The sequence below is a fragment of the Triturus cristatus genome, chromosome 6 (assembly GCF_964204655.1).
Source record: "Triturus cristatus chromosome 6, aTriCri1.1, whole genome shotgun sequence".
NCBI lineage: Eukaryota > Metazoa > Chordata > Amphibia > Caudata > Salamandridae > Triturus > Triturus cristatus.
In genome coordinates this window covers 1,827,881,026-1,827,899,222 of record NC_140589.1, presented here as the reverse complement: position 1 = coordinate 1,827,899,222, position 18,197 = coordinate 1,827,881,026, and the positions used below count along the sequence as shown (strand labels likewise).

At 41.1% G+C, this 18,197-nt stretch overlaps 1 protein-coding gene across 8 annotated transcripts in view; it reads right to left on the bottom strand.

Moving 5' to 3' along the window:
• The window catches only part of DNMT3A (DNA methyltransferase 3 alpha), a 1,939,932-nt gene that overhangs the window by 1,726,128 nt on the left and 195,607 nt on the right, over positions 1–18,197 (bottom strand). For 7 of the 8 annotated variants that reach the window (XM_085613211.1, XM_085613216.1, XM_085613220.1 and 4 more), the window contains one exon: positions 6,970–7,178. In XM_085613211.1, coding sequence (XP_085469337.1) covers positions 6,970–7,038 — 69 coding nt within the window. In that variant the 5' untranslated portion in view covers positions 7,039–7,178. Of the gene's footprint in view, positions 1–6,969; positions 7,179–8,593; positions 8,942–18,197 lie in introns of those variants that run through there. The other variant, XM_085613215.1, reaches the window with a different exon arrangement.

The window sequence follows — 18,197 nt, the reverse complement described above, 5'->3', positions numbered from 1 at the left end:
GTCGGCCCAGATACCCCGCTAGAATTTTGATCTGGTTCAGCCACGGTATAGTTTTGCCATACTCTAAGGATAGGCAATCATTTAAAATAGCATGGTTTAATACTAGGTCGGGGTTTAGCCAAATCGAGAGCCATTTCAAGAGTGGGGCAATGGCTATACGATCAGTTAAATAGTCAATGCCACACTCTTGATGCACTATGTAGTTAGAAGTAGAACTTGGGAGGGATAATAGTGATTTTAGGAATCTGTTTTCTACAACTTGAAGATCAGAAATATTTTTGAAACCCCACAGGTCTGCCCCGTATAGTGCGATGGAGGTGCATTTTGCTACATAGACCTTCAGCATAGCTTGCATGGGCTTCACCCCCAATTTGCGACCAAATTCTAGGACAGCAAGTGTGGCCCTAGCAAATGCGTTGCGTTTGGCAGCCAATTGTGGGGCCCAAGTGGACTTGTCATCAAAAATGACACCTAAATAAGGGAATCTTGAGACCCGAGATAAAACATGACCTTCACAAGACATGGTTTTAACTCTCTTTGGGATAGAGCCCACAAACATCACATGGGATTTGGAGAAATTCACTCCAAGATCTAGTGCAATCATGAATTTAGCAAAGGAGTCTAAAAGCTTTTGGAGCCCTACAGCCGTACGTGCTAAGAGAGCGGCATCATCAGCATACAATAATGCTGGTATGTCAAATTTGCCTGCCCTAGGAATATCCTTACATGACTTAGTTAGTGTAGGGCCCAATTCATTGATATATAAAGTAAAAAGCAGGGGGGCTAAAATGCAACCTTGCCTAACGCCGTTAGTGATTCCGATTTTATCTGTGGAATTGCCCTGCCGGTCATATCTGACCGTAGCAGTGAGGTCTCTATGCAAATCTGCAAGGAAATAAACAATGTTGGCATCTATTCCATAGTTTAATATTAACCCCCACAATTTTGAACGATTCACTCGGTCAAACGCCGAAGACAAGTCCATAAAGGCCAAATACAAGGCCCCTTTTTTAGCAATGGTATACTTGCCTATTAAAAGTTGGAGGTTCAGGCTCTGGTCTATGGTCCCGCGGCCTTTTCGAAACCCATATTGTAGACACGATAGGGTGGTCGTGTCTTCTAACCAGTCAGTTAGTCTTCCCAGGACCACGCGCCCCATAACCTTCACGGCTGAATCAATAAGGGAGATAGGTCGGTAGCAACTGGGATCCCCCCTGTTACCTTTTTTAAAAATTGGTATGATTACTGATTTGGACCAGGTGTCAGGAGTCCCAGCAACACATACCCGGTTAAAAACGTTGGTTAATACTATGGACCATGTCTCAGGATCAGATTTAAAGAGGTCCGCTGGAACGCCATCAGGGCCAGGGGCCTTATTGCTTGTCATCTTACTGATGGCCTCGACCACCTCTTGCTTAGAGACTAATAAAGTATAAGGGTTCACAGTGGTGGGAGATATGCTCAATTCACCACTAGATCCCATTTCGTAGACTGTTTTAAAATGTGAGTGCCACGATTGTTTCCCGATACCGCAATCTAATTGATCAGTTCCTATATCAGAAAAGAAGGGTTTATTGACCACAGACCAAAACTTTGCGCTATTACTTATTACGTCCACACTGGAAAGTTCTTCCCATGCTTCCTCCCTAATCACCTTTTTCCTGGCATCCAGGGTTTTCTTGTATTCTTTTCTCAACTCCGCAACCAAAATCCTATTCACTGGCTTAGTTTTCAGGGCGGCCGTTAACTTTCTGTTGGCAGATGAACAGCTTTTGTCAAACCAACCGGGCTCTGCCTTATCTGTGTGTTTCCCAGGACGGCTCAGGTCGGTAAGGATCTGACTACAGATGGCTGAGTAAGCCAGAAGGACCTCATTATCCCCTGCTTCGAGGTCCAGGCAGATTTTTAGCTCAGAGCCAACCTTACTATACAAGTTGTTATAAAAATCGCCAGGGATTACTTTGCACCATCTGATTCTACGCGCTTGATCTGATGGGCAGATATCAGATTTATCCACTCTTGTTGGGAGTTTAGCCGGTTTTTCAAAGGTGTTACAGAGTATTAAGTTCACAGGGTTATGATCACTTAAATGGGACCAGGTCGTCTCGTATTTTTTAATGTTAGCCCCCAAAATAGAACTAACAAAAATATAATCAATGACCGAGTCTTTCCCGGTTCCTTTAAAAGTGGGAATAATTTCTCCCTCCATGGACGGGAGAATCAGACCATAGTCTGCCAAAATGGATTCTAGAAGAAGTCCCGCCGCCGAATGTTCAAAGTGTACAACACTTGAATCAATCGGTCCCAAAGGGTCCGAGGAGCGACAAAAGTGTGGACAGCCATGGATGTTGAAATCACCCATCAGTATGGTAAGGCAGTTTTTACTTTTGAGTTTATTGATCTCCATACGGTCGGCTAAAAAACTATTAAGCGCGGCCAGATGCTCGGTCGTGGCAGCTCTATCAAAAGAGTTATAAAAATTCATAACCAAAAAATCAGGTCCCTCATTCATAATGATAGAAATAGCCATAAAATTTGACGAACCTGTTTCTATTTGGGAGGACGAGCCAGGTATGGATGCTGATATTAACATTGCCAGCCCTCCCTTCGCCCTCCCTGAACTAGAAGGAGTGGCGGATACAAAAAAACTCTCGTACCCATCCATGTGCAGTATGTCCTCAGTGTCCCAAGTCTCTTGTAAACCTATAATGTAACCTGATTTAATTAGATCTCTCCAAGTGGGATCGTCTACTTTGCTTCTGAGACCAGCTACATTCCAAGAAATCAATTTAAAAGAAGAGCCCAAAGGCTCCTGATTTAGACCTAATGAAAGGGAATCACAGGTTGAGGGTTTCACAGTTGGAATAACGGGAACTTGTATATCAGAGGCGGTGACTTGATCGCTAGACTCTAGTCACTCAATGTCATCCAAGTTAGAGAAGACCTCAAATCTATTGGAAACAGGGACAGCGAAATTATTAGTGGAACTAAATCTAGTACCGGATCCAAGTGGTTGAGAAGAGAATAATGTGCCAAACTGAGATGGAGGATAAAAGAAACCCAGGGGGAGAATATTCACATAATCTTTATGGATTCTCACCGACCCTGCCTGTCTTAAGATGTCACTAACAAGCCCCGGGGATCTAAAACTTATTACTATGCAATCGCCCTCTAGGTGTTTAACAGTCTTACCTATCCAGGGTACCCTTCTAATCATCATAAAGTGCTGGTTGAGGTGGTGACCCAGAACTGTTTTATTCGAAAGATAATGAAGGGCCTTATTTTTCAAGGAAGACCAATGTTCCTTTTTATTTTGCTCTAGTTTGGGCACATTGGCTAGAATAATAGTGTAGGGGCATGCCTCGGCTGGTAAGTGTAGAGAGAAATCCCCTCCTTGCTGAGGGACAGGAAGATGTGAGCCCCCCTCCTTATTCAGTGTTCGCCCTACCGTTTCTGGGATCTTGCCCAAGTTATCTAAGGCTGGTTGCGACATCGTAGGTCCTGGGCAGATGGGCGCTACCGAGGGTACTGGTTGGTGTGTAGAAGTGATCATAGAATTCAACAGATTGTCTACCGAAGCCGTGAGTGTGCTTAATGTATCTCCTGCAGCGTTTTTTACACCTATTTGGGGTTCTTTGCATCTGAGGTGAGATTCCATGGTACAAATACGGTCCTCTATTCTTTTTAGGGAAGCTATTATAGGCTGTATTAATGAGGTAAAATGTGCTTCCATGGATGTAATAATACTAGACATGAGAGTCTCCCTATTCTGGTCCAGCTCTACATTTAAACTAATTTGTCTATTCTCGCCAGGATCTGCCCTGACCAAGTGAGGAGAGCTAGAGTTCAATTTCTCCTGCCTCGAAAGAGGAGTAGTGATCCTTGGTTGCTTAGCCTGCTTTCGATTCCCCGCTGGGTTATTTATGGCTTTCCTTTTGCCGCTAACAGAGTTTCCCCCTTTACACTTAGTGCCAATTTTTGACTTGGACTGTCTGGTATGGATAGCCACTGGTGAGGGAACACTGCTCTCAGTACTTAAAGGAGTAATACTAGTAGAGATGAAATTGGAATCATCCACCATCAACTCATTAGTGATGACACGGGGATACACAACAGCCGGTATGACATTCAAGGAGGGGTTATCAGCTGTGGGTTGCGGGATACTTAGGTGGCAAGTGGGCTCCAGAGAAAGTCGCCGTTCAACCAAGGCAATTTCATTGACTACGGCGGTTTCCGCCTGTTTTAAATAATTGTCCAAAGTCCCCATACCTGGTAGTCAAGTTTATGCATGAAATCACAACCAAGTAGACTATTGAGGTTCTGGAGGAAGAGTTCAGAGAAGGTGGTTATCCGGTCAAACTTATTACTGATATTGGCACTCAGTTGACTTCTAGTGAGATGAAGATGTTTTTGGAGGGTTGTGGTATTTGCCATTCTCACACTTCACTCTATAACCCACAGGGAAATGTTGTTGTTGAGAGGGCGAACTGCTTGATAAAAGGTGTGATTTCAATGGCTTGTGTCAATAGAGGTAACGTCAGGAGGATGGTTGTGGATCTAGTAAAGGCGTATCGCACTACTGAAAATGGAGTCACCAAGGAAATTCAGTTTAAAGTCATGAGAAGGCGTGATGTGAACACAAAAATGTCTCCTGCATGGATGAAAAAATGTTGAAGCAGGATGATGATCAGGTCAATAATGCACAAGAACGTGAGACTGATGGGAAGCTGAAAAAATGTGATTTAGTCAAAGTGGAAGATTGGAAGGGAGCTGCATGAAATTTCACGGCCCTTCAAGGTGAAAGGGGTGCATGAGTTGTATATTGTATTAGAAAATGGAGAACAGTAGAATAAGAGAATAAGAGGAGACTTGCATTGTATGAGAAGAGGGTAGGTGCCAAATTGGATGACATGGATGATGAAATGGTCTTGGACGGTTGTAGTGGATTTATGATGATGGTGAAGTGTTAGGAAATAAAGTACAAGAAATGAGAGTAGAAAGAAAGGTAGAGCGTCACAGAAACAGAAATCCACCCAGGTATTTGAGAGATTATGTATGTCTGTGAGTAATCTTGTATTCATGCTATGTATTTCTCTATAGATTTTCTTTCTTTAATAAAAAAATTATATTCTAGTAATGTTATTGTGAATGTTAAAGGGAAGAGGGTGTGTTGTAATCGTGGGTATAGCTTTAAGTAGTTATGATGTGTTAAGCTTTCTGTTTTAGAGTGTTGTTCGTGAATGATGTAATGTGTTCCTAGGAAATTCAGTTGACTACTGGCTGGAAAGGGATCACCACCTACAGGCGTTTACTGCTTTATTAAATCCTTAAACTTACTAAGGTCTACGTGATTACTTTACAAAACTGAACAAATACAGCTGTCATTAAAAAGCATTGTTAAAGCCACCAGGGCTTAGTAATTCATGCAGCACTAGCACATTTGAAAGAACGCACACTGAAAGATCCAGCAGGAGTAGTTTGAGAGGGCTGTAGCTGTGAAGTAGTCCTTCATGCAGTTCAATGTAAGTACACGAGTAGCAACTGAAGGATGCACCCAAACAGCCATTAGCATTGGGTGATATGTAAACAATAAACATGGCAAAGCAAAGACTGAGGAGAAAGGAAAACGATAAAGGTAAAAAATAGGTTGTTGCAAAAACAAGGAGAGATAACAATCATGTACAACTGAGATGAGAACAAAAAGTAAACAAGCATTGGCAATGCTACTAAGTCTTTCTTTTGTGAAAATGCAAAAAATATATATATTTTTTTTTTAAAAAGCTCTAACAGGCGACCGTCGCACCATTGAGTAGTCACTCACTATGAATACACACGCCTCCAAAATGATGTGATTTTTTATTTATTTACTGATTTGCATCTGTGAATAGAAAAAATAAGTAAGTAGCACAAAGGCATTTTCTGTTTTCGAAATTCGGGTGGAGAGGGAGCAACTATGAGGGCTGAAGTGGAGGAAGAAACACGGAGGGTGGTGTGAGTGAAGCAAGGAGACGCAATGGGCAAGAAAGCAATGGGGAGTGGTTGGATGAGAAGCACGCGGGTGAGGAAAGCAACCGGGTGAGAGAAACAGGTAGGGGGGAGGGAGAACACACGGGTGGCAGTGAGCAACAGTGGGGAAGAAGTACACGAAGGAGACAGTTGGAACCCACAAGAACTCTTGTGGAGTTCTTTACCCAAAAGAAAAAAGTATTGCTTGAAAAGCAAGCAGTGGAAGCATGTAAGCCAGCTAATTAAGGAGATGGCAAATAACCTATACGCTATAGGTGGGACAAACACAAGATTGAGAAGCTGGGACACAAATAGGAAGCAGGCTTAAGAGTGATTTGCATACGACTGGGTTTAAACTGCGGTGGCATGGTGTGCAAAATAAAGATGGACTGAGATGCGGTCCAGAGTAATTACCAGTGGATAGAAATAATTCAAGCATATCATCCATCTCTTTTTTGTATACAAATAGGAGTTAGATAAAGGAGAGTGACGTAAAATCCAACGAATAGTAAGCAAGGGGCGGGTTCAAAGCCCCTGTATGCCCTCAACAGGTCTCACAATAGTGCATGGCACCACCTATAAAAAGAGATGAAATTGGGAGAGGGTCTGTTGGTAGCCACACAGATTATTTCTTAACTGTAGCAGTAATACAACCAATGTATGCCCTCAACAGGTCTCACAATAGTGCATGGCACCACCTATAAAAAGAGATGAAATTGGGAGAGGGTCTGTTGGTAGCCACACAGATTATTTCTTAACTGTAGCAGTAATACAACCAATCAACACACAACTCAAATATTTTTCATAAGGTACAAACCCACCTTTGGACATATGAAAATGCAATCTTGTATTCAAAGACAATAATATGAGAATTATAAGTCTATGTATGATTGAATAGTACGGAAATAACTCAAACATTACATTACAGAACGCGAACTAAAAATACGTTTAAGTGATGCCTACCATTTGAAGTTGGACACAATCTCTCTCTAGCGCAGAGCTGGTATCAACAATGGTACCATTGGACGGCATTTTGTCAACTGGGGTGGTTTCAAAGCGTTCTTGTATGCTGGTAAATTTTTTGGGTTTTTTGGTCCGTGAAAATTAACCAATGCACCGCCTGGAAAAAATGTATCCACTCTGTCCCTTTCCTTCAACCGTCTTTTTCACGCCTGAAACAAATAGAAAAGAACAGAAATATGTAACCAGTACAACAGGGAAACAACTCACGGAAGACTTACACTGAGGTCAAGGAAAAGTCTGAACATTTTGTAAAACAGCACAATAATTTAAAGGGTAATTTGATTATTTTCAAAGAAGTGAACTGGGCATACAAGAACCCAACAGGTAGGTGGTGGCAGCTGACTACACAATTTTTTCATTTTTACTTTTATTTGCTTTTACCTTTTTACCCCCCGAAAGTCAAATGGATTTCAAAACATATGATCACATTTTCTCATCTGTTCATTACAACAGTCTGAAAACAATCAAACTTGCAAATGTCCCTGTATCTTCGAACAATTTGCATCTGTCGTGCCCTATCAATCAAGGACGATGTCGGGCTCTTCGACGTTTTTGTATAACATTTACTGACACAACGGAATCCTATTTTCCTCTTCTATAACACTTTCCATAAATGTTTTGAAAACACTGCTTAAGAATTAGTTTCTATGAGAAAAGAGTCGAAGTGTCTAACAGCCTAAGAAGCAACAATCTTGACAAACTATCGCTTTTCGCCAGTGCTCAGGCTTTTAAGGTCAATAAGAGCAGCCTTTTCACAAAATACACAATAGGATCCTAAACAGCAACGAGAGGCGCACGTTGCTCCTTCAATACTCTAGAAGGAACAGGAGAAATGTGTTTTACAATTTACTGTAACTTATTATTCATGTTTTGTTCTGATTAAGAGTTGCCATTATTTGTTCAACATTTCGACAACATAAAAATCCTTATCAACTAACCAAATTGGCAACCTGTCGCAGAAATAACAAGCTGTTCTGAAAAAGACACCTAATGAACTAGCAGTGTTCAACATATTACTGCGAAGGGGCCCGGAGATGACCTGCGGAGATGTATTTGGTGGTATGAAGTGAAGTTTTAAATATAAAAACACCCGCGGCCCTGCTCCCGCCTGTCGTCAAACCAGCAGCAAGCCTTGGGTACGAGCCTCTGCGCGGAGGTCTCATCCTCCATCCTGGTGTTCCTTGCAGGGCCGATTTTGGGCCATCCTTGGCATGGCTACCGATTTCCTGCCTTTTTAATCACCCGAAGTTTCCAACGCCCTCTACAAGGGCATGACATGTCACCTTCAAACATAATAATTTAATATGTGTCAGAGTGTGCCCTCTGGAGCTTCAGAACAAACTTTCATGCTGTATCACTTCTACTGCAAGTGCAAAGACAGGCTCAAATTCAGGGGAACCAATCATCTCGTGCTTTAGTAAAGTGGTAAACCAACTATGACGTGTCATCGTCGCACCACAAACGTTAAGGAAATCGGGCTCGTCTGTCATGACAGGCGGTGTCGTGTTCAGCCAGTCCGATTTTGTCTCCTAGAGCCCCCCTCCAGATATTCAGTTTTTGGTACCTCCCGGGCGAAGCTGTTTCCCCTCTTTTGCCGCCTTCTTCCAGAACGTTCGACGACGCTGCGCATTTCACGAGTGCGTCACTCTCACTCACGAGCAGACCTGCGGTTATGGGGCGCGAGATGGCAATCTGTCCCTGCTAGGGGTGCGAGAAGGGCCCAAGCCCGGCGAACACAAGGTGGCGGGGTGCGGACAGCAGTAAGACGGGGGCGGCGGTGTATACCAAGGGCCGTCCTAATAATGACGAGACACCAGGCTGCCCGAGGCAGCGGCAAGTGCCATCACCGCGCCGCCCGCAGCATTTGGGCTTCGGGTGGGGCCAGTTCCGTCAACATTTACCTTCCTCACCTGGAGCTGCCCTGATCTCGTCTTGACTCCCACCCCCGAGACTTACGTGCTCCCCTCGGCCGCTCACCTCCCAACAGCGCGTAGAACATGGCGGGGTTTTGACACGCAGCCAGCTGCGCATTTATTTTTTCCTCCCTTCCGAGTCCTTGACTACCCGGGTGGTTAAAAAAAAATATTATATATATATACATATATATATATTCTTTCTGTCTAACCGGATCTTAATAATGTTTATGTATTGTCGCTTCTTGCACTTCGAAAGGGTATATGGTTTCTGTCGAGTACCGGGTAAGGGCTCAGTCCTCACGTAGTACCCTGACCTAAAGCTCAACTCGAGGTGTAACGTGTCCACCTCAACCCCTTCTGTTGGTGCTATAACATGGAAGTCTACTAAAACAACAACAATGGCGCTCGCCAACCTGCGCGGGGACGGGCTCGTCTCCAGGCACCTGTTGAAAGGCACGTGACTGAGTCAACGGGGTAGCCGAACATCTTTCAGAAAATCCAACTCGTAGCTAGTCTGAGAACACTGATCCTAATGAAACCGGTTTTCAATCCATCTAGACATTTCTTCTCCAGCCCCGTTAATAAGGTCCTTAAACTGAGTTTCACACTTAACTCTCCGAGCCCATTTAATAAAATATGGCACCAATAATTTTTCACATGCATATCCGGAACTACATGCACTCACTCATCTTTACAGCAGCAGCATTGGTAATACACCTGCTGTCCCACATTAAACCAGGGTTCAATGCAGCTTCCAGTGTCCATGATGAGACTAAACTCCCACGCACGGTCACGTCGATTTCCCGAGTTGAGTCTTAAAAGCTACTTGGATCGCGCTGCTTTCCTCATCGCATTGAACTTGATAAAGCGACATCTTGTCCAACACGACTCGAATATTTGTACCATGTCGCAGACAGTATTATATTACATCTGCGCTCCCTTCAACTCATATTTTACACCCAGTTTCACAGCTTCACCTTTCACAGAAGACTTAAAAGTTATGCAAATTCCAAACTTTCTTATCTCCTCAACAACAAAAATATTTTGTTTAATATCGCACTATGTTTTCATGATCCACATGTGCCTGTTAAAAAACGTATTCCCCTGGTAGTTTCTACGTATGGCGTATACTTCTGGGACAGACTGGTTTTTTTTCTGCATGGCTTGTTTTAATCTGAATAACGTGGGTGGAGAGCGCACTCTTTTAAAATTTTAGAGTTAAAAAAATAGTTTAAAGCGATATGCGTGCTAGATTGCCAATATGTCTGCAATGCATATGTGAACTAAATGAATTAAAGTGGCCTAGACCCTGAATGGTGACCAGGACAGCAATCTGCACTGCTTGTGAGTTTTTACGTTCAATTCAATTTATTATTCAATTGACATTAGAATATAAACAAAATCAGCATTCAATGTTTATAGATCAAGCATAACTTTTCTATGACAATTTTTTCATTGTTGGTATTTCACATTGTACATTTCATATCATGAAGATTACTGTGGTACCAGAACCCTGGTACCAAAACCCAATGCATTTCGGGACGCGCGTCCCTTCGTCAGGGGTATTTCTGAAAGAAAGAAAAAGAGAAGGAGACCATTCTCAGTTGGTGCAAATTTCTAATGACTTTTTAGAGTATCGTGTTCCCTTCACCATGGTGCTGTGTCCCCGTATATATATAGCTTTCACTTACTATCTCAGTTCCACGAAATGAAAGACCAAAATTCTATTGAACCAGACCGTCAATCAGAAATAATGGGTTCAACGTTTACGTGAATACCGGACTCATACCTGATGACAATGTGTATAAGTAATCAATGTTTCAAAATCACGTCCCCTCTCAGGAACATCTGAAAACATAAAATATCATTTTATATACCGATGTAATGACGCATGATTCTCTCAACAAAACTGCAAAGCTAAAGGTAATAAACTCACCTCGTTAAGAGTATGAGTTGAACGCGACCGTTTGAAAATAACGAGCTGTGTGGTTTATTCAACAGGAGTTCTCCTCCAGTAGCTCAATATTATATGTCACCTAGAACATATGAAAACCCAAATGAGAAATGCATCCAAATTTTTTCTTTAAAATGTTTGCACTTGTAACCACCATCTATCTAAAATCGCGAACCTCTTAACGAGTGTCTTAGTAAGCAAGCTTCAGTGTCAATCAGTCATTCCCGAAGAATGTAAACCGCGTTTGCGTCTATAATCAAAGGACGACTTCCTGAATTGTATTTTAACGTCATCACGCAGTTAGACATGGAAAGCGGACTCAACAAGGGCTTCGTAAAGCATACGCAGATCAAGTGGTTTAAACGATCAACACAGAAATCGGACTTCAGCTAAGTTTCTCAATCGGAGCATCCGGTGTGTAATTAACGGTCTCCTAAGCCAAAACTGAAAACGGACTCAAGAAGACAAAATTAAAATGCTAAGAAACCCAATGGTTTACAAACTACAAGCTTGACTCTCAGTACAATATCAGAATTCTTAAAAGAAGTCGCGTGGTCAACGTGGTCTGTGCCCACCACCAAAGTGCAACCAAGTATATATGATGACTATGTGTGAATGTTGTTTCAGATGGTCACTACTCATTTAGCACTATATAAACAACTGATTTTCAAGGTATTTCAACCGTTGGTAATGTAATCACATAAAACATTATATCACAAAATACCACTTTCTTTTTTGGATGTTTGGATTGATATTGAAATGGGGCAAATTAACACCAGCGTTTTTAAAAAGCCCACAGACAAAAACAATGCCCTGCTGTTCAACAGTTTACACTCACCATCTTTAATCAAAAATTTACCAGTGTCCCAAGAACCCGCCGGATTTCATCCACAGAAGAAACTTGCAAGGAAACATGGCAACAACAAATAACGAACTACGTGCAAAGAGGATATCCAACAGATCTTTTACAAGAACAATTAAACAAAGAATATACCTCGGGAAAAACTTTTGACAAAGAATATCACACCAAAAAATACTCGCACTGTTTTCGTGTCGAAATATTCCACAACATCATCCGCTATCAAGAAAATTATATGCAAAAGGTGGGATTTACTTGAATCTGAAACAGATTTTAACGGAGTATTTAGTGAAAAACCATTGTTTGCATATACCCGGGCACACAATCTCAAAGAAATGCTATCAAAAAAGAGCAAATTTCCAAAAACTATGGAATCCACAACCTTGAAAGGAGGCACATTTAAATGTTGGAATTGCATCCATTGCAATAATGCAATTCCAGGAGATATTCTGCTGCACCCTCGTACCGGCGCTAAAATCAAGATTTTTAGTAGGACGACGTGCAATTCTGAAAATGTGGTATACACCATAAAATGCCCGTGCGGACTATTATATGTGGGCAAAACTGAAAGAAAAATGAAAATAAGACTGACTGAACACAAAAGTAAAATTCAGACAAAGAATTCTACATCAAGTTTAGCAACACATTGGGAAGAACAGCACCATCAAATAGCCCATCTCATATTCCAAATCATAGAGGAAGTGCCAAGAAATCCGGACAGAGATAATTCGAAATATCTGTTACAGAGGGAAGTCTTTTGGATAAAAAAATTGCAGACCATGACTCCATACGGTCTTCATGATAAACTAGAAATGGCTTGCTTTTTATAAATACACGTATTCATAATCTGTAATCACTAAAGGCTCCATACGCGTCATCTCAGTAAAAAGTAATTCACTTACATTCACACAATAGAAATAATGACACCAGACCTATCAATTGCATATAATCTGTAGATCAACTTGAAATGTACAAATTGAGTGGTATTTTGTTTATAATGTTTTATGTGATTACATTACCAACGGTTGAAATACCTTGAAAATCAGTTGTTTATATAGTGCTAAATGAGTAGTGACCATCTGAAACAACATTCACACATAGTCATCATATATACTTGATTGTACTTTGGTGGTGGGCACAGACCACGTTGACCACGCAACTTCTTTTAAGAATTCTGATATTATACTGAGAGTCAAGCTTGTAGTTTGTAAACCATTGGGTTTCTTAGCATTTTAATTTTGTCTTCTTGAGTCCGTTTTCAGTTTTGGCTTAGGAGACAGTTAATTACACACCAGATGCTCCGATTGAGAAACTTAGCTGAAGTCCGATTTCTGTGTGGATCGTTTAAACCACTTGATCCGCGTATGCTTTATGAAGCCCTTGTTGAGTCCGCTTTCCATGTCTAACTGCGTGATGACGTTAAAATACAATTCAGGAAGTCGTCCTTTGATTATAGACGTAAACGCGGTTTACATTCTTCAGGAATGACTGATTGACACTGAAGCTTGCTTACTAAGACACTCGGTAAGAGGTTCGCGATTTTAGATAGATGGTGGTTACAAGTGCAAACATTTTAAAGAAAAAATTTGGATGCATTTCTCATTTGGGTTTTCATATGTTCTAGGTGACATATAATATTGAGCTACTGGAGGAGAACTCCTGTTGAATAAACCACACAGCTCGTTATTTTCAAACGGTCGCGTTCAACTCATACTCTTAAAGAGGTGAGTTTATTACCTTTAGCTATGCAGTTTTGTTGAGAGAATCATGTGTCATTACATCGGTATATAAAATGAAATTTTATGTTTTCAGATGTTCCTGAGAGGGGACATGATTTTGAAACATTGATTACTTATACACATTTTCATCAGGTATGAGTCTGGTATTCACGTAAACGTTGAACCTATTATTTCTGATTGACGGTCTGGTTCAATAGAATTTTGGTCTTTATTTTTATGCAGTGAAGGATTATTTAGTGGAACTGAGATAGTAAGTGTAAGCTATATATATATATATGGGGACACAGTACCATGGTGAAGAGAACACGATACTCTAAAAAGTAATTAGAAATGTGCACCAACTGAGAATGGTCTCCTTCTCTTTTTCTTTCTTTCAGAAATACCTCTGACGAAGGGACTGCGTGTCCCGAAATGCATTGGGTTTTGGCACCAGGGTTCTGGTACCACAGTAATCTTCATGATATGAAATGAATTGTACAATGTGAAATACCAACAATGAAAAATTGTCATAGAAAAGTTATGCTTGATCTATAAACATTGAATGCTGATTTTGTTTATAATGTTTATATTCTAATGTCAATTGAATAATAAATTGCATTGAACGTAAAAAAACTCACAAGCAGTGCATATTGCTGTCCTGGTCACCATTCAGGGTCTAGGCCACTTTAATTCATTTTGTTTTAATCTGAAACATGTATGCTGATTTGATACTGCCCGCACATTCTAGCACTTAGGTCTGTTAGTTACACAATCCTGCAGAAATGGACCCTAGCCACAGACGAGAGCAACTAAAATTGGGTACAATTAACAATCGTTACTGCCTGTCACTTAAGAACAATAAGACTACCAGTATCAGCACCTCTACCACACAAGGGAGAGAAGCAGAAGCCTAAATCAGAGGGAAAGATTCAATACACTAGCGTCTTTTATTACCACAGCACAAGCTATCCCATTGCGCAGGTGACAGAAAAACATCTCCCTCTTTGCACCATAGTCAGTAAGCTCCACCTCTTGCTTCACTGAAAGCATAGGGAGGATGCTAGCCTAAACAACCAACCAACCAACCAAAGAAAGAAAAGCAAAATAAATTGAACCAGTGTCTATTTTTTCTACTATCCAGCAGCAACGTCTTTGTGTTTTTGTTTAAGTATTACATAGTTTGCTACGGACCAAGAGACAATTTGTCCGTGCTGATGCTAAGACCAATACCTTGCAGAGCATAAGTAGTGGCAAGCTCTACTGCACTTCTCATTTACACTTAACCTTGAGTCTGTCAATGTACAGTTAAATGAAGAACCTTTTTGGCCAAGTAAATGGCTTCTTCTGCCATGTACTGCAGAAAGGCTTTTTAGATCTTGACTATTCTAAAAGAAATGACTTTCTATTGGCAATGTTTGCCGCTAATTCAGAATTTCAAGCAACATCCGTATCGTTCACGTAGCACACGTCCAAATTTCAATCTACCCCTCAGGCACTGATTAATTTCCCTTGCGGAGGATGTCAAAAGATTTGATGTAAGGCCTGAATTTCTCTTTCCTGACCCATCTGTTCGTTGTTTTCAGATCCAGGATAGGACAAAGTGCTGTTTCAGGTCGGTCTTTCTATACAAGAAATTAGCAGGAGCATATTTCATAGTTTCTTTGTTGTTTGCAAAAACACTTGATTTTTTTCCTTTTTTAAGATGTCTGCTTCATAACTCAGTGTTCCACAAAGGACGGTGTCCACATCCTTAGTGGGATTTGGGGTGGAGAACCTAAAAATCTTATGCATCCATTCTGCGCTATGAGGCAAGATGGTTAGAAATGCTTCCTCCTACCAATCATCAAGGTTGCTAGTTTCCTTTGCCTCTAGATGTATTTACACAATAATAGAGAATACACCATATCAACATGTTTGAGATGAACGCAGTACATAATGTCCTGAAATCAGTCCTGGTGAAGTAATCTAGAGCCATTTTCCTTAAGCCAATCAACACCATCACCAGCAGCAACTCCTCCACTATCACAGAGGTGCGATGGAAACATTCTTGAAACCTATGTGGTACTACAGTTGCCCATCTTTTTGGTGCTCCTTGGATGTTGTCCAGTTTAGTTTCAGGCCAGGTAGGAGTACTGAATCAGCTTTAATTGCTGTGATGAATGATCCCAGTTTGGCAGCCTACGTGAACAGTGTCAATGCCACGATTTTATTACACACATCAGTGGCATTTGTCATTATTGCCCAAAGCATTTTGATCTCCAGACATTTATAATGTGCTCTCTTGGTAAGAGAGTTTTTTGACCAACCAAATACAACATACTCCTATTATCCTTTAGTCTTCACAAGCAACGCAGGGGTGTCCCGTTTTGTCCCTTTTTTGCCTTGGCCATGGAGCCTTTGACAACAAAGCTAATGGAGAGTCACCTACACAGGGTATCACACTCCTGATAAAGCGAGAACTTGTTTTCATTGTGTGCGGATAACATCATCCTTTTTGTGAAAGACCCTAAAGTCAATTCTGAGGCAGTTATTAGAGAAATAGTAAGATACAGTGACCTCTCAGGCATCCAAATTAACTGCGAGAAAGAGACGTTCCTCCTTACAGACACAAATGTCAGACCATTGGTTGAGTATCTGCTTGGTTGGTGTGCACAATCAGTTAGATATACCTGGGCATTTAGATGAAAAGAGCAATGCAGTTATCCAGGATAATTATGGTCCGTTGATTAAAAAGTCAATGGAGCAAATAGACATACAGTTATTACTGCCACTGTAAATGTGGGAAGAGTTGCTGGTGCTGCCCCAGTTTTCATACATATTCACTAATATTCCGAACCCCCTTAAAAATATCTCTAGCATTGCAAGGGTCCTGTTGACTAGATTAGTTTGAAGGGGCCATAACCCCAGTTTAGGATGGAAGATATTCACACTGCCATTTGAGAAATAAATATTTTTCCAGTTCTCAAGAGGTACTCCGATGCTTCGTAATTTCTCTTTCCACAGTGCTGGTTTGACTTGTGCATTATACGCTACATTTAACCACTGAAAAAAATCAGACAGAGCTATGTGACCTTAGAACGACCATTGCAATCAAGATTTCTAAGCCCAGACTGTTATATATAATCAGCAGTACTAATAGGTCGATATGGACTATGGCCTGAGAGGCTGGTCAATTAATTTGCCGGCTTTTCAACATGCCTACAATCCGGCTCTGCCACCGACACTATATAAGGAAGTGATAAATGTACGGAAAAGGCAGATCTGAAGCATTTACGACAACTAGTCTTTAATGGCAGATTTCTGCCTTTGGAGCAGTTTCGCGTGAAATAGATTTCTCATGGCAGTGGACAGCTTTGTTTATTTTAGAGTTTGCCATGCAGTACCTGCCAGACGGCCTTCGTTTTCAAATGAAACTGAAGAGTTCCTTCTGCTTACCCATATCATAAAAGCTTAGTCACTAGACTGTATAGTGTATATACACACCAAACCTACTACATCAACAGATAAAAATGCGCTTAAGAAGTGGGAACGAGACCTAGGGACACTGAAAGGATTAGCACGCAGTCATGCCGTTGCACACAAACGAAATTCATCTCCTAAATCACAGGTATAATTTGCTTCACTTTCATTTTGAAACAAACTGTACTGTATCCCTTGTTTTGTGCAAAAATTATCCCTCTAGATTTTCACAGTGTGCAAGATGTTCGCAGGACCTGCTTGTTTCTTCCACTTGGCATAGGACTGCCCTCTGCTAAAGGCATTCTGGATAGCTATGGCGCGACACAGTTAAGAAGGTAGTAGGTACACATATTCACTGTACAATCATTACATAACATATGCTAAATGTTTCAAAATTTGTTCCTGATCCTACAATATGTACATGTACATTTGGGATGTATGCTCATGAGTCTCTGCTCTGCTTCGCAACTGTGCCTACCACATATGTTCATCTGCTTGCATTTGTTAATGTACTTATGTAATAATCAATAAAACCAAATTAAAAAAAAGAAGAGACCTTGTGTTTGAAGACTCAGTGCATGTTCTTGATTGACAGATGACAGGATATTTTCCTTACCAGTTCCATTTCCCTCAGTGCAATGCTCGACAGAAAATTGTCGACTTTGGCTCAGCCTCTGGATACAGGATAAATGCAGAGAAATTGGGGCTGATGCCCATTAATTTTTCTGATGTCGAAATGTACAATCTGAAAGACAGTCTCTTTACTTTTGCGAAAAGTTAGTTACATCCACAGGGATCTGTCTAGCGCTCCCCTAATGAATAGATAATACGATGCCTAAATTCAGGCCATGCTTCAGAACCTAGAAAGGGATAGGGAGTGTCATCTGTATATTTTATGTCTCAGCCTGATCTCTGCAATTTAAGTTAATATTATTCAGAGACTATAGGTCTTTTAAGCCCCTCATGATTCACATTAAAAAGAAGGTATCTTAATACCGCCAGGCTGCTCTGCTGAAGATAATGCTCAGGGTAAGCCTCTCCAGATTTCAGGAAAGCTTAAAAAACAGAAGAGGTGCAGAGTCTCTCAGGAGAAACAGATTATTACAGCGAGGCCAAACTGCATTCTCAGTGAATGGCTCAGAGAAAGTCTAGTAAACACTTTGTGCATACTGACCTAGCCACAGTAGAAAGGTCACCCTCCGACATGATGTGGCTTCCTAGAAAGCACAGACCTCAGAAGGCGTATTATATTTTATTCACTA